General features: G+C 37.3%; 1 protein-coding gene across 1 annotated transcript in view; it reads right to left on the reverse strand.

The window, feature by feature from the left end:
- CAPZA2 (capping actin protein of muscle Z-line subunit alpha 2) overlaps window positions 1-24,128 on the reverse strand; it is a 43,944-nt gene that overhangs the window by 1,232 nt on the left and 18,584 nt on the right. The window contains exons 2-10 of the mRNA XM_009646803.2: window positions 17,213-17,319; window positions 15,244-15,307; window positions 13,183-13,234; window positions 11,876-11,939; window positions 11,132-11,338; window positions 9,878-9,957; window positions 7,053-7,131; window positions 3,344-3,415; window positions 659-721 (exon numbers count right to left, since the gene is read on the reverse strand). Coding sequence (XP_009645098.2) covers window positions 659-721; window positions 3,344-3,415; window positions 7,053-7,131; window positions 9,878-9,957; window positions 11,132-11,338; window positions 11,876-11,939; window positions 13,183-13,234; window positions 15,244-15,307; window positions 17,213-17,319 — 788 coding nt within the window. The remainder of the gene's footprint in view (window positions 1-658; window positions 722-3,343; window positions 3,416-7,052; window positions 7,132-9,877; window positions 9,958-11,131; window positions 11,339-11,875; window positions 11,940-13,182; window positions 13,235-15,243; window positions 15,308-17,212; window positions 17,320-24,128) is intronic.

Below are 24,128 nucleotides of genomic sequence, written 5' to 3' on the forward strand. Positions count from 1 at the left end.
AATAAATTGCTGATCAGAGTTAGCTCACATGTCATTAATTTCATACACCAAAGTCTGCCACTGTTTTTCCTGTGGGGATGGTAGAGTCAGTCCACAACATTGTATGAACTTGAATATAACACATATGATACACACTTACCAAATTTTTATTAGAGCATTTTTTTTTAAAACTGACGGAACATGGTATCTGAAATTTATCTTATGTTCAAGACCTAAATGAACATGAATCCACTTCTACAGAGGATATCTAGAACAGTTGCGCTTTCCTAACTTTAAAATGACTAATTGAAATGGATAATGCCTATAGTCGTATTTAGCAAAGCTGTCTAACAGAGCAGCCTCTGAACAGAATCTGTACAAAAATTCCATTTAAGGAATGCACTAATGCTGAAAGAGATCAGAATTGCCAATTTGATCATGCTAGGGACTTTTCTGCTCTCAAAAAAAATGACTTCTAATGTAACGTTAAGTAGGTGAGTGCAATCATCAGAAAGTACGGAAAGGGAGGATACAGTTAATAGCAGCATGCAATCTATACTTCTGTGGAACTGCATTATCATAATATCAAAACCTTGCTAATTATAGAATACTAGCTTTGGTTAAGAATATGGTGATGTTACACATGTGAGTAAGGATATAGTGTTTGTTGCCAACATACCTGATATTCATTTTCTGCAGCCTCTACGATTTTTATAAATTCCTTTGCTGTCTGGGCTTCATTCTAGAAAAAGAGCATTTGAATTAGGTCTGATGTACAGCATGCTTCTAAGACCAGTTGGATCATATTTCTTTCCTATAGTTATGAGATACGTCAGGTAGCCTCCATGAGAACTCATGACCATGTAGTGGCTAAAGCAAAACTGAACAAAACATTCATCCAAAGGCATATGCCACATTATATTTATATTACTATTATATTAAAAAATAAAAACAGTCCAACTGCAGCAAGCATAAAGATTACCATGGAGGTCATTAACATATTTTGATTTAAAGTTCTATGGTATGATAAAAAGATGTATGAAACAGAACAGCCTTTGGAAATATGACAATGCGCACACACAAATCTCTAAAAACATGCAAAGTATGGATATTAACATAATCAATGCTAAGTTTCCAGTACAAATTCAGGAAAACTTCAAGAACACCAGCTAGCCCAGAAGTATGCAAAATACATTCAAAATACTCAAAACAAATTTGTTCACCTCTAAACATTCTGAATCTGGACACTGAGGCAAACATTAGAATTTATATACCCGATCTTCTAAAAACATCCCCAAGTACACCTTGCAAAAGTGAGGGTGCAACACACCACAATGTCCAAATTTCATCATGACTGATAAACAGTTTCTTGGCCTTGGGCCTCATCCTTAAGTATGCAAGTGCATGTTTGTTTCAAAAATAAAAAATGACCCGTCAATCTGGAGACAAATTAGCTGAAGTGCTTGAAAGAAGTCTCAAGAAGGAAGTGAGGGCTCATGAATTTCAAAACTTCCAACTTGGCATTGGAGACATTCCTAAGGGTGCTTTTGCAGACACTGCTGAAAGATAGGAGTGCTCTTGCCCCATGTGATCCCTCACGCCTACAGAGGCAAAGTCTGGGAGAAAGCTATGACAGCTGCAACTACAACAGGTTCAAGCTTTCAGTAAAACTGCACCTAGCAGCTGTGAAAGTGCTCCTGGACACCGCAGAAAGGAAGGAGGAGGCAGAGACCAAGTAGAACAAATTAAAGGGTTTTAACTTTTCAGTGAATCGATGCAATGACTTCACAGGCTCTGCTAATGAAAGCAAGTATTCAAGGGTATGAGGTCTTATTTGGCTCAGAGAGAGATTAGGGATAAGAAAAAAATATTCGTAGCTCTAGCAGCAAGAGAACTCTTCAGTCATTTATTTCAGTTGTGCCCGCTGATGCTACAAAATTGTTTCTCTACTAAACAACAAAAAAATTGGAGTTGTTTGTGCTGCTTTTAATCTACCTACCGTTCCTTCTGTGTGAAATAAGAACCTGTACTGCCTCTGCCCTCTATGAAGCTCACAGCCAAGGCTAAAAATTGGTAATCAGCAACACACTTGCTTTTGTTTTAGCAGGAGGTAGGAAAATTATGCAAAAGATGTTTTTCTACTCATCGGTCTTCTGCCGCTTTACTAAATTGCAGAACAGGATTAAGTTTCTTCCCAATAGAAAGTGAAGCAAAAGATATTGAAAGGAGAACTTCTTCCTCAGTCTTCCCTGGAGCAGCTCCTAGCTGAATGAAAGACTAAACAGATCCCTTCGCTTCGGGGGTCAAAAGTGATTTTATATCTACAGCTTCAGAAGCATTATCAGTTGGCACCACACTCCTCCATTCTTTCTGGTGCTATTGCAACCGAAGCGCCAACAAGCCTCGCTTTATATTAACAAACAATGTTCTTTATTGACGAATTGAGCTTCTGAGCCAAATTGGTCACTACTAGTCATTATCATTAAAATACTTCTACTGTTCAATTCCACTATTTCCCTTTGCCAGCTTAACCGCACTATCTTAAGTTTTATTAAAGAACGCTCCAACAGAAAATCTTACTGTTTATAAACACAATCTCCACTAGGCAAGAGCAGCATTATTTCAAAAGCAGCAGTTGTTCATGTCGCAACATTAACAACTCTTAAAGGATACATCTGGTACTATTTCCAAACAATTTTTATTTTTACTGTCTGCTCCTCATTACTATAATGATCCATTTGGAAAGAAATTGAATAAAATTATGCTTTAAATATAAAGCGTGTTATGCTTCTCAAGCCGAAGCATCTCTGAAAGGGCTTTTTGTACAGAAAAGCAAGAGGCTGACAGCACCAGTTACAGACAGGGAGGAAACGAAGGGAGAATACCCACTACTGCGTCTCAACTGGTAGCATTTGTTTACTATTCTTAGTGTACTGGTCTTCTCCCAGTGCACAAAGGAGGCAATCTCCTAGAGACTGTACTACTTGAGTGCATTATTATAACTCAAACTCCTTCATATTAAAAAACTAATTCTATAGGTCACTCTGCAGACCAAAGTTTAAATAGAGCAGAAGTGCAGAAAGACCAACAGCAAGCTAATTAAACATTTACAATCAAATTTCATTTAGCTTATATAAACCACATGCAAGCACACATTAATTTTATTTTTACTTTTTTAAAAAACAGTAATAACATAAAGTAGTAAATATCACATGCAAAATATTTATAAATTAGAACATTAATTCCCATTCATGCAGAAGAGCAAACTAGCCTCAAAACTTCCAAGTTTTTTTTAAGCTTGCTTCTCTTTTTAATTTAAAAAGTCACTTCAGTATACACACCAAGGTCTTTAAAGTTCACTTACAGACACCGTTAGAGAATCTTGTATGTCTTTATGGCTCACCAGCTGAACGTTACCATCTTCATAATAGTGAACCTACAGAAAATTAAACAAAGAACCTCATATTAAATGTTACAGATCAGCAACATAAAGGAAAACAAAGATTGTAGTATTTATCATAACAAACCTGTATGAATCAAACAAAACCACACATAAAATGTTACAGAACAAAAAAAACAAATGGAAAACTAAAATGTCGTAGAATTTAAATATTTTTGAGGGGGAATAGTAAAGAAGCTGCTCTGGAAACATTTTTGTGTTGATGTGCCTTAAGTAGTATTTCACGCCAACAAGTTTAGAATCAGAACCACAGAATCATTTAGGTTGGAAAAGACCTTTAAGATCGTAGAGTCCACCCATAAACCTAACACTGCGGACTCTACCACTACACCAAGGTTTTGATTAACATCATGAAGACAATGACATCCTATTTATGTGACTTTCCTAGAAACTCTTGAAATGGTGAAGATACATTTAAAAATCAGAATACTTTTGGCAAGGCTTCAGGATTTGTGATGTTGTTTATTGCTTCACCCAAACTGTTTTCTAGGGATGGCGCAACATTAAACTTCCCTTTCTAGATCTGCCTGGTTTTGATGTTTTCCGCTATTAGCTATGGCTCTCAGCAAAAGCTGGTATTTATCTAGACAAAGGAGCTCTTTGGGACAAAGTTTGCCAAGGTTAGATAGCACAGCAGAATGAAATCTATTTACTCTTGAAATGTTGTATCTACAGAACACACTTCTTGATTATTTTGCAGGAGAGGAGACCAGTAAAACTCTACCCAAGCTAAGTTTAGTACATCTAAATTCAAATGGGAAGGATCTGAAAACACTCAGTTTCTAATGCAACTGTTGGAAAACTTCAAGAATAGGAAGCTTATATAAAGTTACATGTAATCATTCACAATAACTGATGCACAATTGTTATGCAGCTCACTGACATTTAAACACAGATCTTGAAAGATTTTTACAATTTTGATAAAGTCAACATAGCTGATGTTATGAGGAACTGAAGAATATGCCTCACCCTGTTAGGCAAAATAACATTTTAATTTGGAGATTAATGCACAATACTATAATTTCATATAGATTACTATCATGATGTGTGCAAGAGACCATCAATTTTATAAATAATAGAAAACCCCCCCAGAGTAAAACGGCTATAATACCCAAGCAAAAGAAAGGTTTCCTATACGAGAAAGACATTATTTCCTACGAGTCATCTTGCATTATTATTTTACTTAATGTCAAATACTTGTTTTCCAACAGAAGTAATCATCCTAACCATAAAATAAGCTTCTTTTCAAATCAAACATTACTGAGTGAAACTTCTGCCAGCCTTTCTCAATGCGGTTCCTAAAAGATGAAAAGTGCTTACTCAACGTAAAATTCTGAGACCTGTCAATGGAACAGCAGAACCCAGAGAGGTACCAATCTCCCCCCTTCCCTGTCACAACCCACTGCAGAGGGCCCAAACCTCCCCTGTGTTCCCAGGCCAACATCAGTATGAACAATCTGATCTGTCTCACCGATTCACATTCTTGGCAAACACTCAGGCCTAAAAACTTAACAGTGATGAAGAGTCAAAGCTAATTCTGGGATGTGTTATATCTCATACAAAATACAAGAAGTAACTGTTCTGTACTATACCTCACTGCTGACATCCTTCTAGAATGCTAGGTCTGGGTTCAGAAGACTACAAGAAGGATGATGGTTATGAACAGAACCTCTTGGAAAGGTTAACTAAGGAGGGATGAGAATAACAAATTATCTAAGAGATAAAATTAGTAACCAGTACACTTATCAGTTGTTTTCCATGCACAGTTGGAGCATGTCAAGCACCACAGGGTCTTAATTTTATTAAAAGACTCTGCTGTTGCAGTTTTCCCCTTACATATAATCAAAAGAAAATTAAACAATGGAAGAGATTAAGACAATTGAGAATCACCTATGTTAGAATTTATTAATAGGATTTTCAAAAAAGGGAGGAAATTGTGCAAATGACCTTAAAAGTACTGAAAACACCTGACGACAGCAGGTGATGCTGGAATTTTCGCCAGCACATTTGTAAAAGGGCTTATCAGAAACAGGGCAATGCCTGTATTGGTGTCATAAAGATTCTGCAAACAACACTGAAATTCAGTACTGTGAAAATTTTACTAGTGTTGTAGTAAGTTCATAATCTAGAAAATTATTTTGCTCCTTAAAAAAAAAAAAAAAACATTAAAGCACTTTTTTTGTTTGTTTGGAGAGGGAAAGGGGGAACACTCCCACATAGATTGAAGAAGTTGTACTCAATTTCTAAAAATTTGAAACTGAGTTCAAGATTCCTTGGTGAAAGAAATAGTTCTTACACAAAGTAAAAATTTTCATCACTCCCCAAAAGACAGTCTTTAATGAATGTAAATAATGTCTTGATTAACTATGTGAAATAGTAATAAAAGACAAAATCAGCTGGTGCCCAAATTGAGACACAGATTAAAACCTGACTACATTCACTAGTCAGGCTATTTTCTAGGCTACTGGGCTAACCTTTCCCAGAATTAGGTAGACACTTCCCTGCTTGTTCTGGAAAATCTCTCAAGACATTTAACAAAAAGTGCATGCTGTGGAGCAAATGCCTGTTTTGCTGTAAGCTGGATTTAAGTGACAGTTTATGTAGATTCTCCAATGTCTTGAGAAGCCTAGAAGTTACTTAGGATGCTTACCATGGCCATCTTGATCCAACAATGCAATAACAGCTGTCCACATTTTGACTATTGTTCCAGATGTTACAGAATTTGCTCCAGAATGGGAAATCGGATACAGGCCCCCTGCTTGGGTGGATCTGAACACAGCTATCACATCCTAAAATAACATCCTAGCCTCAGGCTATGCCTAGAAAAACATTCCATTGCATCCTACTTCTGAAGTCAAGTCACTGAGCAGTAAGGAAATGCAAAACTCATGGGGGCACAAGAAGAGCAGGAAAAGGGAACTTGACTATGTCTTGTAAAAAAGTACTACACTGAATGCCAGACTGCACTAAAATTTAGTCCCTGATCCCAGAATTGTTTTAATAAACTCCTGCTAAATATGTGTACACATTCCAGGGAACCAATCCAGGAAGTCAAGTCCTCCTGCTTACCACATGACAGTCAGACTTCCTTTCAAAAAAAAAATTCCGGCTTGGACAGCATCTCCTTTCTGAATGCCCTAAAGCCAACAGGAAGGGCAAATTCTGAATGAGAGAGACCCGGATTCAAAAATTTCAGATGGTGGAATGACTAAACCCAAAGGTTCCCACCTTTCTGAACAATAGGTTGGGCAACATGAAAAAAACCTGCTATTGTCAATTAAAGAGAAATAAAGTTCTACTTCAGAAAGAGCCTACCCTCAGGAAAGGCTTGTGCCACTGTGAATTCAAGAAACAGGAAACCAAAGAGGTATATGCATAGCTGAGGTTAATACACCTTCTGAAGCCTTCTGAATCATTACATTAAACACATACTTTGTGTTTGTAAGGATTAGGTAGATACACAATTAAGCCACTAACACTCAACTGAACAGCAATCTCTGCTTTGCTTATTGGGTCCCCAAATTCTCTTAGAATACTTAATACACTGGCCTGAATCTCTGTTGATAATAACTGGAGACTTTACTGATCAGGACACAGTTTGAGATAAGCATACCTGAATTTTCAAGATGCCAGCCACTTGAGTGGTTGAAGGGGTGATAGTAAACTTCCATTCTGACCTCCAACGGCCATTCCTTAAAAAAAAAAAAAAAAAAAAGGTAGAAATCAGATGTCACCCCACTGCTTAAGAAAAAAACCCCAACATACAACTGACAGTCAAAGGAAAGCAGAGCATGAAATATGCTGTGCAACCGCAATCTTTCCATAAAGATTCAGCCCCGTAACCAGTCGGAAAGAAAACAGCTTTGCAAAATATTTATCCTCAGTTTTGGATGTAGACCAAGGATATTTATTCGTAAGGACCTTTTAACAGTAGGACCTAAAGCTTCCAATGTTCTTTCCTGCCTTTATTATTAATTAGGCACATACAGTCAATATTTTGTTTCCAGGACCTGGATCAGCCAAAGTCACACTTCACATCAGGCTATGAAAAACTTGAATGGAAGGAACATTAAAGCAGCAAGACTTTCCACTGTGTTGAACTGCAACTAGGCCTTTCAGCTCTTCTAGCATTTCTGTTCCAGGACAACTATTTCCTTCCAGTTTCCTTCCACAAATTCAATATCCTTGCCAAATTGCTTAAAGGGAGTTTCAAACATCTGGAAAACAGTATGGGGAGACTGCAGTTTCACCTGATTTCTTTCCTGTAGACTAGACATTTTCTTATTTAGTCATGAGGTTAGTGAATTAGAAGGTTAGTACATTAGAGCTATATTAAGAATGCACTGCAGCTGTCTCGATTCCTCCTTTGTTTGCACTTACAGAAGAAAGCTGATACTATGAGTTCAAATCCTACTGTTAGGTGTAGATTCCAGTGCATTCAACAAGGCGAGAGGAAGAGATAAAGACTTCAATATTAACTAACAACATTAACCCAATTATAAAGCTACTGGTTATTATTTCAGACAATACCCAAATTATAGATTATCACTGAAAATTCAGACTAAGGCAATTGAGAAGCTGGTTGGCATCTCTAAGAAAACTGAACGGGTGACCCAACTCTAATGTTACTGGTAGCCTTAAGACTGACCCATTACTTCCAAGAAAGTTTATGTGCTGAACTACATTTTAGGTACAATATTAGTTTTTAGATGCACAGGATTCAATGACTAGCTAACAGGTTTGCTTGCTTCTTAGGCACTTTGCGGTCCTTGAAGTTAAGATGACCACAATGTTTCCACTCTGGGATATCTTTTTTGTCCTTAAGATGCTATTCCAAGAAAAGATTTCAAGTTCAGGAGGATCCTTCTGTAGGAAATGCTCTAAAATAAAAACAACATATCATTACTTTATTTGCCTCTGCTGACTTCAGATGTTTTCTAAGAGATTAACTGTCCTTCCTCTCCTTTCACATTTTTTTAATAAACCATCTATACTACTATGTTGATAGTGTTTCAGAAATTCACAGAATGTTTTCCTTTGGCATGTGTTAGTTCTCCATCACCCAACAAACCTGCTTTCACAGTAGGTTGCCAGCCTTCCAAATGCCTAAAAAGCTGGGATACCTTGAGAATAAATATGGTCTGCAGTTTGGGCTGGATATCCAGACATACAGCTAGGTAACTGAGGAGCCTGGTTAACTCTGAATCTATTCCTCCATCCCCAAGTCCCCCAAATCAATATACATTTATTAAAACTTGCTGAGAATGAGAATTAGTTTGACCATCCCCCTGTAAAACTCTTAAAAACATGGTCAATATTTACCCATAGATGTCTGACCATAACTTTATTAAAGAAAACTTTCAAGAAAGATTTTCTGTCTATAGAAGGTTGTTGCATATCTGTTTCTCTTCTTTAACATAAAGACTATAATATTAAAGTAACTATTTGGAATACCAAATTTCACTCATACTTCCAAATAAAATCAGTATTACTTCAAGGTATTTTGAATATCGATGTAAAACATGCAGACTTAACTAGTCAGTAGGAAAACCTGTTTATTAACTGTGCAAATGAACTTAAAATCTATCGAACAGTATACTGGGCAAATCATCTGATACAGACACATGCTGAAATTACTATGTGTATGTAATATTCACTTTCAGCGAAAGAAAACAAAAATTTCTGCACTTCCATTCATTACTCATGGGATTACTAAATATAATTTCAGGCAGATGCAAAATAGCAAATAAAATAATAATGAAATACATTTCTTCAGACAACTGCATATATTAGCTATCTTCAGGAGATACTTCCTTAACCCAAATCCAATACCGTGATATTTATCTCAAGTCTGGCCAGTTTCCAGCAAGGAGTTATCCAAAGTTCACTCCAGACTGTGGAAAACATCTTTCAACCAAGTACGGAACATAAAAATAAAAATAATAAAGCTGCAGCTTGTAAGAGCTCATTTTATCCAAGATCACCTTATCTACCTCACTGGAAAACTAATGATTCAAGTCCCACAGTAAATTCATATTTGGTCACACCTTCCTTCTCTGAGACATGCAAACTAGAAGGAGCTGGTTTTATTCTGTCAGTCACAAAGGAAGCAACACAAGCAGAAGTAATTGTATTAGGGAACAGAAGCGTGGGTATTGGTGCTGGTGTGATAAACTGAAAGAGTCATAAGGAATTTTACAAAGTTCCCAAAGTTCTGCAAAGGAGATACAGACGTGCAGTCTGCCATTTTACTTACCACAAAGGAAGAGAATTCTACATAGTTGTGGCAGAAAAACTTGGGGTGGAGGAAGAAAAGAGGTCACATGCAAGATGTGCACACACCTCCTTCTCTGAACTAAGGTTTATCAGTGTAATAGCACTAGTGAAGTTATTCCGTTTGCTGTATTTTACCGTATTTGTATCCATACAGAAACTCACCAAAAATTTTTTGCTTGGAACTGATGGCTCTCTATGCATGCAATAATGGTCTGCTGTCCATCAATTGTTTTACCATACACCTTAATTAGAAATGAAAACAAACAAGCAAAAACAGAGTTAAAGTTTCAGTATCTGTCTTGCTCAAACTGCTTGGAGATACCTAGTTCTATTAACGTTACATGAACTGTAAACTTTAATTTTATAACCACTATGGCTCTTACATAATATTCAGTACATGAAACATTAAAGTATATATTACAATGCAGAAAAATGTAAGAATAGAAAATCTGAAGGTCAAGCATCTTAACTGAAATTTTATATACTGCAAACTCATTTTTCTGCAACTATGGGAATTTTAGGCCTACAACAGTGACTACTGTGAAAATATAAGTTACCAGCTGGGTTTCAGATACCAGCTATTCTACAACTAAATGATGATTTAAGCCTTTACAGACTAGAGAAAAGATGATGAAGAGAGTGGCTTTGGTCCTCTGTTCTGCTTTATCCCCTAAAATCAAACACTAACGAAAAATTATCTCAGTGAACTGGTTTCCTTTACAGAAGCTGGAACTCATCTGATTGCCTGGGAATCAGATTCAAACTCAGCAACTGATTTTTTTTTTTCCGGTCAGGTTAATACAAAGCACAGGACAGCTATCATTAGATCAGTCTGCTGAACTTTAAATAGTCATAGGGCTCCTAACAGCAAATGAAATGCTATTTTAGTCTAGAGTGAGAAGTTTTATTTTAAGAAGCCATCAGAATCCACTGACTCTGGTAGTAAGAATATAGCACTTTCATATATAAGAGATGTGATAGCGAGAAAACAGTTTGGTTTACTGACAGTTTTGGCAGTAAACCAAGCCAAAACAGTCATTTGTATCTTAGCTGGGTTTTTTGTTGTTGTTGTTGGTTTTTTGTGTTTTTTTTTTTTTTTTTTTTTTTTTTAAAGTAACCAGCGAGGTAACCAGGATCAACCTGCAGTAGTCTACAGAAGGTCTTAATGCTTTAAGAAATTTAAACAAAAATTCTTCAGAACCGAGAATTAAGTCTTTGCTATGACCTGCAGTAACCACGCACTAGTAATCCAATAGCTGAAATATTAAACTTCTGAAGCTTTCCCTTATTTCCCTGTATGAATCCTTGAGAGGACTAAATTCTTTACAGTTGACACTGCCCATCTTCCTGGTTTACAAAGAGTTACATTTTTATTTTACATTTCTATCTATAGTGGTTATATAATTTAGTACTCACCGTGCAGACACCATTTGGGTAGTGTTCTTTCACATATGCTTTCATTGCTGTTTCAACTGAATTTCTCCAGGATTCTATGGCATTTTCAACTTCGTGGGGTCTAGGATCAGTAGCTTCCTTTCTTAAGTGATCAAATTTAAAAGAAATCTTGTTCTTGGGATCCAAAAATTTTCCATTTCCCAAATCGCCATGTTCTGTTATCAAAACCTGTATCATAAAATTTTAGTTAATAACATTTTCTATTGAATAAAGAGAAAACAAATACCATGTCAAATCTAATTATATCCTACATTTAACTGGAACTTACTCATATCCAAAGATTCACATTTTAAACAAAATACATACATAGCAAGAGAAGATGAGGCTAACATGACACACTGACTCAGGAAAAAAAAAAAAAAAAGCCCCAAACCAAAACCATGAATTGGTAAGAGGGTAACTTCTACTGCAACAAACAGTGCAATACAGAAACTCATGTCTCCTACTACTAAAGATGGGGAAAATTGTTTCTACAGCTCCAAATCAGGTCTGTCTGAATTCAGGACAACACCACAGAATGAAATTCCAAGCTCTTTATATGCTCTAAATGATTAGCTTATGGAACTGGTACTACCAGAGGGCCAGAATCTCTCTATTTTGGCAGGGAAGATACGTTTCTTTTTATTTTCTTGCCAAGGTATGTTCCAATACCAGAACATCTTCAACAGTTTAAGGAACACTGCAAGTATTTAATTGTATTCATACCTGTTCATCATAACCGTCAATTTTTACTGGAGTAAACTGGTCCAAGTTGTACTGTGCAAATGCACTATGAGAGAAAAAAAACACCAAAAGCCTGCATCAAGCACAATCTCTTTTCTTAGTAGCTGTAAGACATTTAAATAATAACTAATAATCTGGGCAATGATGCATCAAAAAATATCAATGCTTCATTACCTAGCAAGCTCAAATTCTTGGTTCATTCAGCGCTCATATTACAGATTCCAACCACCACTACACAATGATTTATGTTCAAAAGTAACCCGATATAGACAAACACAGAGGCCTTACAGTATCACACAGAAACTGGAGGAACAGATAAAGTTTAAATTCCACAGGATCCAACCTACTGTCCTGGTTTTGGCTGGGATGCAGTTAATTTTCTTCCTAGTAGCTGGCATAGCGCTGTGTTTTGCATTTAGGATGAGAATGATGTTGATAACTCACTGATGGTTTAGTTGTTGCTGAGCAGGGCTTACACCAGGCAAGGACTTTTCAGCTTCCCCTGCTCTGCCAGGTGCACAAGATGCTGGGAGGGGGCACAGCCGGGACAGCTGACCCCGACTGGCCAAAGGGCTACTCCACACCACATGGCGTCATGCTCAGCATATAAACTGGGGGGAGTTGGCCGGGGGGGCAGCAATCACTGCTTGGGACAGGCTGGGCATCGGTCAGCGGGTGGTGAGCAATTGCGTTATGCATCACTTGTTCTGTATATTCTTCTATCATTATTGTTTTCCTCTGCTGTTTTATTAAACTGTCTTTATCTCAACCCACAGGTTTTACTTCCCCCTCTCCCCCCATTCTCCCCCTTCCCACTGGGGAGAGGGGGGAGTAAGCAAACAGCTGTGTGGTGTTTAGCTGCCTGCCAGGTTAATACACAACACCTACTTAAGTCAGACATCTCCATTCTTACAGATGAAACTCATTTTGGCATAAAATACAGTAGGCATAATGTTTTGATATAAAAGTAGGGTCTAAGGAAGCAGTATCTTACAGATGTTCAGTGCCTATAAAATCTAGCAAGAAACAGAAAATGAAATCCAAAAAGGTGAAGACTAGTTCCAAGATCCAGGTCACCCATTTCCAAAACAGTTGCTCTAATCATTAGGATACAATATAGATCTCTCCTCTGCCAAAAATTTAATACTGATCAGAGATGCACAACACACATAATAGCGTTTTACTTGCCAAGCACACATCTTTTTAAACGAATCACTTACTGACAGTGAAAGTCTTACTGAAAAATATCTTGCTTTTATGCAACTGAGTATGTGGCATCTGGTACTTACTGGGCTGCTCCTTCCCTGAGAAGATTGTCATTATTAAGCAGCAACCGAACATCTGAAAGGAGAAGTTTACAAGATAAAAGTACAGTTAACTCAGAAACTTGTTTCAGTCACATAACAAATGTCAACAGACTGTACAAACAAAAGAACCCAAACCACCCCCTACGGATTACTAGATAGGAAATCTATTGCTTTGTATTTCGTAATTTTTACTGAACAAAATCAGAAGAGTAGTATGGAAATGGATCCCTTCCAACACAATCTGGTAAGCAGATATAAGCCATATTCTACAGGCTGTGTGACAGCTCTAGGAATCTGTCAAGCTAGTTTTTGGAGAAGTTCCGAAGAACAGCACAAGATTCAAATGAGTTCACTTTTAAGATGTAAACTACCAAATCCCTCACACTGTATTGATAGTAGAGGTTACTGTATTTTGATGACATTAATATGGTATGTGTTGTACTTTTTTTTTTGTCTACCACTTTTGCTTTCGTTCCTTAATGACTCTTTATCACAATGCCATGTCTTCTACATTCATACAAGAAACATACAAGTACAGAATAAAGTCAATACTCTCCTCGGAATGACTTCCTATTTGCTCTGCAGTAAATTGTCATTTATGCATTTGACTTGCTGTCTTATTGTTTACTAGGCAGTGTTTTAATAACGACTTAATGTGCTGATCATTAACTGATCATTATTCTCACTGTAACATTTTAAACTCCTCTAAAGATTTCCATGATATCATGCAAGTGAAAAAAAAATCTGGAATATATTTGAAGTATTTTTTTAAAAAAACCAAAACAAACAAAACCAAAACCCAAACCAAAACACAGAACAACAAAACACCTGAAACAAAAAACCCCACACCCTAAACCCAAAAACCCCCATGCCAAATCAAAAAAAAAAACCAAATTCACAATTTACAGAATTGGAATTTAAAGCTCTCTCTCCCTTTTTTCTAAGAAGTCAGTCTGAATCTCATTGAATGCTCGTCGTGCATTTATGATCAAATGTTTTGTTGTGTGTCTTCAAACATATTCTACTCCGTTACTGAGCAGATAGTTGCAACTATGAACTAGCTTAACAATAATGTTTATAGGAGTACTGCTATAAGAAATGTTATTAACCTTCAGGGAGCTGAGTTAATGAGCTGCTCACTAACAGTTCATTTCACAAATCCAGTACAAGCTAAGTTTAAATAATACTCAGCTGGTCACAGTTTAACTGAAGAACACGGTACTTCTAAAACCATTACATTCTTTAACAAATTTAAGCTCTCTCCAGCCCGACGCCAACTAAAAGTTTAGTATACTAAACTACTACTTTACTTAAATAGCACCAGAGCTATTTGTAAGCTACAGCTACAAAAATGTATGCCTTCTTACACAATATGTATGCCCATGTATCTTGATTCAAGACAAACACAGTAACTTTTAAAGAAAAATATCATCTTGGGTAAAGCTCAGGCAACAATAGTTGAGAGAAGCTAATTTCAAGTTTCCTTTCAGCTTACCAATACACTCAGTAAAATGAAGTGTGCCCAGAATTTAAGAGTTAAAGATGTTTGGAGAAGATTAATATTCTTTCCACAACTGTTAATAAGCAGTAGTCCTTTGTATATTCAAGGTTAAGTATTTGTAATGCTACTCCTTCTTAAAAGAAAAAAAAAACCAAAATCAAAACCCATTTTAATTTCAGCTAGTTTAATTTCTGTTAAAAAATGTAATTGTCTTTCAAAGACAAAAAAAACAAAACAAAAAAAAAAAAACCAAAAAAAAAAACCAACACACACCCGTCTTCCAAACAAAACCACTAGCAACTGTAAATTCATGACTGATTAAAAAAAAACCAGAAAGAAAGCTCATTCTCACATCACAAAGAAAAGTGGTACTTCCCTCCTTTTGCATTTAAACCCTAAGCTGTCTTGTGACTGCAAAGCTTATTATGCCAAACTACAAAACCAGCTCTTACAGCAAGTGAGCTGCTAAATGAAATTCTGGAGAGTAATCAATTTTGGATATAGATGCCTTAAATGAAAGGACAGAGCAGGCAGATACTTACCATTGAACACCTCATTGAATTCCCCAGGAGGAGCATGAATTATGAATTTTGCTGCTATACGCACCTTAAATAAAAAAAACAATTATGTGGTTGTATATACTTGTATTCATTCCTATTCAAACCAATGATGCATTGTTTAGCTTTAATACCCAGACATGAAAATGTACAACTCCCACTGCTTCATATATTTGTTCACACTACTTAAACTACTCTTTGTTAGAAACACGGAATATAAAGTTCTACCTCTTCAAACAGAATAGAGGAGGTTCTATGTGATGGAAGCAGACAGAGAAATTGAGTGACTCATTTTTTGTATTACTGGCAAACAGAAAAAGATTAATAAAACAAGTAAGATCAAGAATAGATTCCCAAACTATTTCAATCAGTCCATGGATGCCTGGGAATCAACACATTCCACCAGAGCCGAAAACCACGATTAAGATACATTCAATCTTCAAAGCTTCTCCTCTGATTTTACTACACATCCTGTGGTTCTGAACTTCCCAAGAGGCCCACAGCTAGACAGTAATGGACAGATTACATAAGCTTAAAAACACTTGCACAGACACTAAAGCATATAATTTCACCTGCATTTACTGGTAAGGTCTCTTAGTACCACAGTATCTGCAGATAAAGTTTAAAAAAACACCTTGAGAATGTCTTTAATGCAAGTCCTCGAGCAATTGCCTTCAGCCACAACTTCTTGCAGACAAAACTCTGCATAAGCCAGTACTTCCACTAAAAAGTATGTGCACCTGCCCTGGCTTTTTCCCCTCTTTCTCCTTGCACAAGAAGCACTTGTACAACCGCACAGTGAACAAAATTAGAAAGGTAATTTTTCTTCTTTTTTAGACCAGTTCGCTGGACCGGTTCATCGCACAGCAGCAGACACATGTGCTTGCAAAAGGAATACAAAGGTGCTTTTTTTTTTTTTTTAAAAAATGTGAAGCAACCTTAAAACTTTTCAACTGTTACCTTACTTATAGAATGTCACTCAGCAGACTTGCTTTCATTCATTCTTCTTTCCCCCTTAAACTGTTAAGGGGACCCATTATAAAAACAATTAAATAAATATTGGCTTCCTAACTTAACCTGACAAAAGTTCCTAGTTCCTATCCTTCACACTTTACAGTTATCTAAGTTCAGGAGGCATACAAAGCTCTTTTGTATCCTTAATATGTTGCTATTCAAATACAGGATACTACCCGAACCGTAGTTCCCGTATCTAATACCTTCGGTTATATTTCTATGGAACAAAGAGCTGGGAGATTCAGTGCCTACACTCTCTGGGCTTCCTGTTTAAAATTAAGGTGTTTGAGAACCATACACTCCATTAACAAATACCTAAAAATAACCAAAGAATGCTTTGCATTTACACATTTTTATATATATTTGAAACTACAGAAGAACTGTCTGAGCATGCTAGAGCTCTTGAACTGATTTGTAATTAGCTTTTATAGTTGAGGGTTGCAATACAGCCAGTGCCCCAGGTTCTTGACAGGGCCCAAGTTTCAGACAACATCCTTCCATGAGAGATGGTTCAAGCTTTGAGTGCCCTGAGAGAGTGCTTAGCTGCCTCACTAGCAGTGTTCAAACCTCAGTGAGATCCCAAATGACTAGTCCAGGCAGCTTTCTGCTCACTAACAGTCAGCACACAGCCACTCAGGGCTGGCTAATGGAAATGGCAAGGCTGTCAGCTCCCAACTCTCTAAACTGAGTGCTACATTCTGGATTGCAGACAGCCTTTATCTGCTGCTTCAAATACCTAGATCAGAACTCCTCTTTCCATGTAAACATAAATTTGCATTATGCCGAGATAAATGCCACAGGGTTTACTCTTCTCAAGAGTCACAGAGAGGCAAGAGCATCTTCTTCGATGGCAGCTTGCCTAGATAAGAAGCAAACATGACTTGGATTGTCTCCTTTGACCCAGAGGAATGTAAACTCATCTGCATTAGCCAGAGATTACCCCAACCACCGGGTCTGTACACTTTTCTGGAGTGAGGACATACTCCGTATCTCTCCTGCTGAAGTCAGGGTGCTCTGTACACAGGTCAATGCTCAATCCAAAGCAATCTAAAGGATGTGAAATACAGCTAACCTATAGTACTATTAAAGTACTCGTGAAGGAGAAGGGCAAGACAGGCTCCAAGGCTCCATTACCAGGACTGGAATTTAGGCCTCACACTTAAGAGCACGTATTTAGTTGTGCTTTCAGCATGACTATCAGGCTTAAAGTCAGATGAAGGGACACTTTTGCTTGGGTCCAACTCTACTCCAGGACATGAATGGGACTGCTTACCCCTGCCAAGGCCGGGTTAGCTCTGGGCAAGCAGAGAAACAAGACTTGGTCAAATGCACAAAATTAAGTAAAACTTGGGTGTCCAAACTACACTCTGAATGGCCATGTGCTTTAAACTAGTAATATCTGTAAGGTGAGATATAATGTCTGTACTAAAACTGGAATGGTACCTCACTGTCAGCTGTTTCGGTTAATGTAAAACTGGTTTTGCTTCTTTTTTGTCTATCAGTAAGCTTATCAGTCAGATTAGCTACCGTATGAGTAATATCCATTCAGAAGTATTCAATAGTAACAGATGCTTCCTCAGGACAGACCAGCCTAAACACTGCTTTTAATGAGTATTTTACTAGGAAATTCAATTCCTCAATGAGAATTTTCTCAGGGTGATAAATCATCACAGATGCCACTTTTTATAGGACAGAAACACAATCACGCGAATTTGCAATGAACATCTCATCAAGAAGTATAAAGTACATTCTTGTTTACAGAAGCAAAAAACCTAATGCGTCTTAGAAGATCAGAGTCTGTCAGCTAAGCCACACTCTACATTTTGCTAACCTACCTTTGTGAAACCCACTTAAAACTAATTCACTTTTCTTCAGCAGTTAAACCAAATTAACTTTTCTATGGAGATGAGTCTCTGAAAAAGCCGTATTTCCCCAACTCACATGTACAAGAAGCCCATATAGAAGAATTAAATCCAGTAGTCTCACTTTACACATAAGAACTGAAAAGCACTTATGGGTTTTCTTTATTGCCACTGAGTTTTTCCAGAAATAAATGCTCTAAAGGAGGTTTCTCTGTTTTCCAAAACCAGGCTGATACTGAAGGATAAGTGAAAACACTTTCATGAGCCTCAATGAGATGAAGATCTCCCCCTTTTGGCAGCAAAAAGCCACTGGCTCAGCTATCACTTGAGGAAGCACAATTTAAACAAAGTCCATATAAAATGTGGTGCTTATGGGTAAAAGGAAAATATTTAAAAGTGTATATATAGCAAAAGGCATATTACTTGAAATGACACACAAAAAAATCAACTGCAATATAGTCCAGTTGAGATAGGAAGTTATTTTTGCTGAAAACTGTTTAAGAAAACACTTCCATTGGGTGCATTACAGTTAAAACCACTGCTTGTTATTCAATACATTGAGACTTCCAAAAATTGATTAGAACTGATTTGAACAAGACAAAACAGAAAAAAACATAATATTTTAAAAGTCTAAATGACAAAACCTTTTTGATTCAAGAGACCCGCACCTTCACACGCAGTACAAGAGCCTTATACATGCATCAGCAAGTAACAAAAAATTAGTAACAAAATTAGGTTACAGCTGAGTATTCCTTTAGAAAACTCAAAAGCCAACACTGAGAAATCACCTGAAGTTTCTCCACTTGCTACTGTGGTTACTCCCAAAACACCACCTAAAGTTTAAGACAGTGTTTTATTGATGTAGTTTGCAAGATTAGATTTACAGCCATTGTTTTCAGTTAAATGTCTGCAGAGCAGCTTGCAAGAAACAATAAACTTCAGAGTTCACTAATCCAGAACATCCGATCATCAATGGTTCACAAAAAACAGGTCTTACAAACAGCTTTTGCCACAAGCCTACGTAAGGAATTGCACATGTGCTATATTAAATTTCCTGAATGCAAAAAAATGCAGGTTTGAGCATTAATTTGGACAGATCATACAGAAGACTGCTGAACCACTGAGAAGGGAAGCATTCCCCACTGCGGGTCTTCTCTTTATCCAACTTTCACATCCACACCAGTCACAGTCCCGCTTCAATGGAAGTCTGTTATCAGTAGGCAAGAGCTAGCAAGATTTACTTGCTCTACTTAAGTGAAGCCAAATGCTACCCATCACGTCAGTTACAAGCTTTTTGATGTTATAAACTAAACTATTTCAGGTAAAAATTCAGACTGAGAACCTTAGCGAAAGAGAAAAGGACAGGTTTGCTATATGTGATGAGCATGGACATGAGGCATAAGAATGCCTAATTCTTCATTCTGCTAGAGATTAAAACAATTGGTCTATCAACAAATGCCTACACTCAGTTTCTACAGTACTTGCAGTTTTCAGATCACGCAAGCACAGAGGTAGTAATGTACAGAATTGTGCTGGTTATGCTGTATCTGCCCTGTTTTCACACTTCTGCCATTATTTCACAATCCAATTTCTGTCAAGGCATGACACCCACCAGATACCTAGAAGAATCCTACTTCTCTACCTTTTCCAATCTGTGATGTTCTGAAGTTTGTTTTATTTTAAAGAAGTTGTACGCAGTGAATTCAAATGCCCCCAAACCACTCTTCCTGTTCCTGGCACATCGGAACTGACACTGGTTGAAAAAGCCCGACCTTCTGCACTGTATGTGCCTATATATGGTCACAAATACGTGCTCGCAGAAGTGCACGCTGTCAGCTCCGCTCAAATATGCTCATTCCTGATAATCAGCTAGGGTACACCTAACAAGAAAAGAGACATTAAAACTTAAGTTAGCTTTTCTCCCCCTCCCCTTTTCCCCTTAACTGAAATACAGCTGTATTTGCCAGGCCCCCTGACAGCTCACTCCTTCAATCAACAGCCACACTGTGCAGGAAAAATGTGCTGGTATGCAAGATGCTGTGAAACCACATACTTTGCCCTTACTCTTTCCTACACATCACTTATTTCAAGTTCAGCTGTGAACTCCTTGCAGCAGGGACACCTCACCCTTCCTCTATGCTCATAACAGGTTCAAGTTCACTGCTCTGGAGCAATAAAAATGAAATAGCAAAGTACATATTAAAAGACTTTTTTACCTAAAAACTGCATGCAAATCTGGAAAAAAAAAAAAGTGACAGAAGACCTCCACAATACATTTCCAGTCAAAGACAATTTTGTTGCTAATCACGGGTGAAAAAAAGCTTCCGGGGGTTACTTTCATCAGTGATTATAGGAAGTGCCATAGCAGGAGCAAGGCACTGTGCATCATGCATTTATATTCTGGATTCCTGGAAGCACCCTTGCTTCCTTACAAAACAAACCGCATCTCCCACTCATAGGAACCCATTTTTTTGCAAAAAAAGTAGATGAGATATCACATTTAGGATAAGAGAGCTCTGGTTCCACTCTAGGAATAGGAGGGAGTCCGTAAAGCCCTGTTCCTGGTGTCATGCCTTCTGCCGCAGTTATCCTTGCTGGTTCAGGAAACCTTTCTGCAGGCAACTAAGCAAATGGCTTTGTCTTGAACCACTGAATTCTATTTACAGGCAGCTACAGGGGCTTCTCACAATTAGCCTGTAGTTACAGAAATAAAAAAATAGTTAAGCTGATTCAAACTAGATAAAAAAAGTTCCAGTTCTCTCGAGACCCTGTAATTTACATGCACAATAACATATGAGTCATTCAGGGATCCTGCTTGTACTACCTAGAGTGATACTGGACAAAAGGCTTGCCTATTTCTATGGAGTTCTGAGTTTGATTCAAACTTGTGTTTCGAGTTCAGCTAAGCCATATCCAGCTTCAATATCCAGCTTTACTTTCTAATGAACAAAACTGTTCTGGCATCTTCTACTAGTCAAAATTAGTTTTGCATTGACACATGCAGCACATCAAGGAACATAGTTTAAGGTTCAATCATTTGCAAGATACAATGCCTGATGATTTGTCAGTACTGCAAACATCAACATAGTTTTTGAGTTTGCAAACCCCTCAGTGTTTGAAAAAGAAAAAAAACAACAAGTAAATGGCTTCTCCTTTGGACAGGTAGTTACTTGGTATTACTGGCTCTAACTGCTCATTACATTCTTAGGTTAGACACTTCCCAGGATGTTACACCAGCAATTACAATACATTTAAAAAAAAAAAAAAAAAAAAAAAAGACATGGGGGTGGCATAAACTGACCTAATACACTGCCACTGCTGCCACCAAAATGACTGATCTCCCTGCCTCCTCTCAAATAAGCCCTGTGATACATTTCTGCAAACTTCTTTGTATCACCAGCACTCATCTGAGCATCCAGAAAAGCAAACTGGTCCAGCTAAAGAGTAGCTTCAGAAGGTGGCAAGAACATAGCAACCAATACTCTTACCAAGGGAGCTTTAAATAATTATTGCTTCTTGCTGCTAACAGTTTAGTGAGGTGAATAAACCTTCAAAGGGCCAGACAAGCTTAGCCCATGTCAGCAGAAAATCGCCTTCTCAGCATCTCATGAAACCTCACCCATACCCATAGGTGTAATTTCAAATAGCAAATTAGCAACCCAAAACATGCAGCATCTCACACAAGCATGGAGCAGACACAGTGACTCTGGTAGAGAGGGAATGAATATAAAGGGTAGCGTTGCAACTGCTTTCCTACCATCTCAACTAAAAAATGCACTGTAGTATTCAATTCATTTTTGCTTCTGGGAGAGCTGAGGAAGAAAACATTGCAAACATGAGGTTCTGTGGCACAGGAAAGGAGGGGCACATCCCATGCCCATGGCTGTGACTGAACAGACATTTCCTTCATAGTAATGCCTGAAGCTGCACTGCATCTGTACAATGTGTGTTTTCCTCAATTATTTTTAATACACAAGCACTTAAGAGTATGTCAGAGTACCAGCACTTAATAGTGGTGCAAAAAATAAATCTTACACAGTGTGATCTATTCTAGCTGCATTCTTTCCACCTGACAAACTGACTCAGATAAGGAGATTTATTTTCACAGAAATAACCATTTTGAAAGGTGCTGATTATTTCACTGTAGGGCCTTTCAGCAGCACTGTACCTAAATATTATAAAAGTCTCCATCTTAAAAATCGCTTTACACATCACATCATGTTAAGATGAAGGATTAAAAAAACCCCAAATCCAAAACAGGACTTCTGCAAGTCATTTTATCAGGTACAGATAGCAAAGAAGAATACGAAAGCAATGTATGCTACTTGGGTAATACACAGGTCTAACTAGAAAAAATCAGAGAAGCTAAGTCTCCCACATGTCATTTTGCAGTTACTTTTATTACCCTGACTATATCTAATTGGACAGCTTTTTAAGTCATGTGCTTTCTATGTTTTAATTCAGAAACATATTAGAAGAACTGTACTGGTCTCAAATTACCGAAACAGGTATGTTTGGCTTGTAGATGTTAAAGGATCAAGATCAACCAGAAACTTTAGCTTCAGCTATCACTATCAATTACCAAAAGCTCTGAACTGAATAAAAATTTGCTTGTAATTATAATACAGACAGTAGAATACATGATACTTTTTCCCCACATCTGTATTTCTCTGAAAGCCTATGTCTTCTCAGTAGTTGGGTAGGAAACAAATAAGCCAAGAAAACCACATGCAAAAGTGATTCTAAAATTATTGACAGCGCTACATGTCACAAAATTTATCATAAGAACATTCTTCTCGAAGCATCTTTATTGCAAGTTTTTATCTTTAATGTGGTAGTCCTTTTTCCGGGTAGGTACATGAAAGCTCATAATGATCAATAGGGAAAAAAAAAAAAAAGAAAAAGAAAAAAGAAAGATTAAGAACACATCAGGTTCACAACTTAGAAAAAGTTGCTTTCAGTAACTTCCAAAAAAATTTCTGAGAACAAAAGAAAAAAAAAAGAAAAAGGATGAATAGAAGGTGTGTCCAATAAAGTAGCATTAAATTCCAGTCTCAGGCGATGTAACCAACCCAAGAAATAAAATATTGCTTTGGGAAGCATGCTAGAGGCTAGCACTCCCTTTGCTAAATAGAAATCTCCCATGATTTGACAAAGGTCTAATGCAGTCATCGATCTGATGTAAATGAGTTAAAGTGAAACCTTATCCATAAAACCTGCAGAAGCTGAGCAATTGCGTACTTTGCTTATGGATCAGACAGACAACAGCTAGTAAGCATAAAAAAAAAAAATATCTCAGAATTTCCTTGCAAAAGTCATTCATTAAAAACCGAAAAAGTAGTCAAATTTTACATTTAGTGAAAAGCCAAAGCATTAACTTCTGTTTGAAAAATAAAAGGCATAAGAAATGGCTAGCTAAGACTTCAGAAAGAAAGAAACTGATAGCATCATCTCCCACATACAGAATGAAGATGTTCTGTCAGTCCAACACACATAGCTCCTCAGCTGCAGCAACGAGACCCCTCTTTCTCAGCAGTCTTTACAGAGTGGTATCTACTATAACCTAAAAAGCACTTCATTCACATTCGCAAAGAATTCTTTCACCACAAAGCCTAAATTTTTAAGGTGATCCTTCCTACTACTCCAAGTTCATTATTTATAGTTAAATACTCCAAGGACATCAAGCCTGGATTCAACAGCAGCAGGGAGAGAAAAGGAACAAGATCAGAACTTGGTCTATGAAAAATGCCTTTAATAAAGTCACAGAATAAGGTGCCACCTTAACTGTACACTCCCCTCCCCCCAATTCCAGCAACTTGAAATTCTCTCTTGAAGTTACCTATTAGTTTGAAAGTTTTAATGCTTTCCTGACAAGTTACGAAATTATTTGAAGTATTTCACGTCAGAAGGATTAAAAAAAAAAAAGTAATTCCCATATACTGAAAAATCTGCTTTCATTTCTGTATGAGCAGTTCAACCTCCTTTACACCCTGC

Source organism: Egretta garzetta, unplaced genomic scaffold (assembly GCF_000687185.1).
Source record: "Egretta garzetta isolate BGI_Z169 unplaced genomic scaffold, ASM68718v1 scaffold169, whole genome shotgun sequence".
Lineage (NCBI taxonomy): Eukaryota > Metazoa > Chordata > Aves > Pelecaniformes > Ardeidae > Egretta > Egretta garzetta.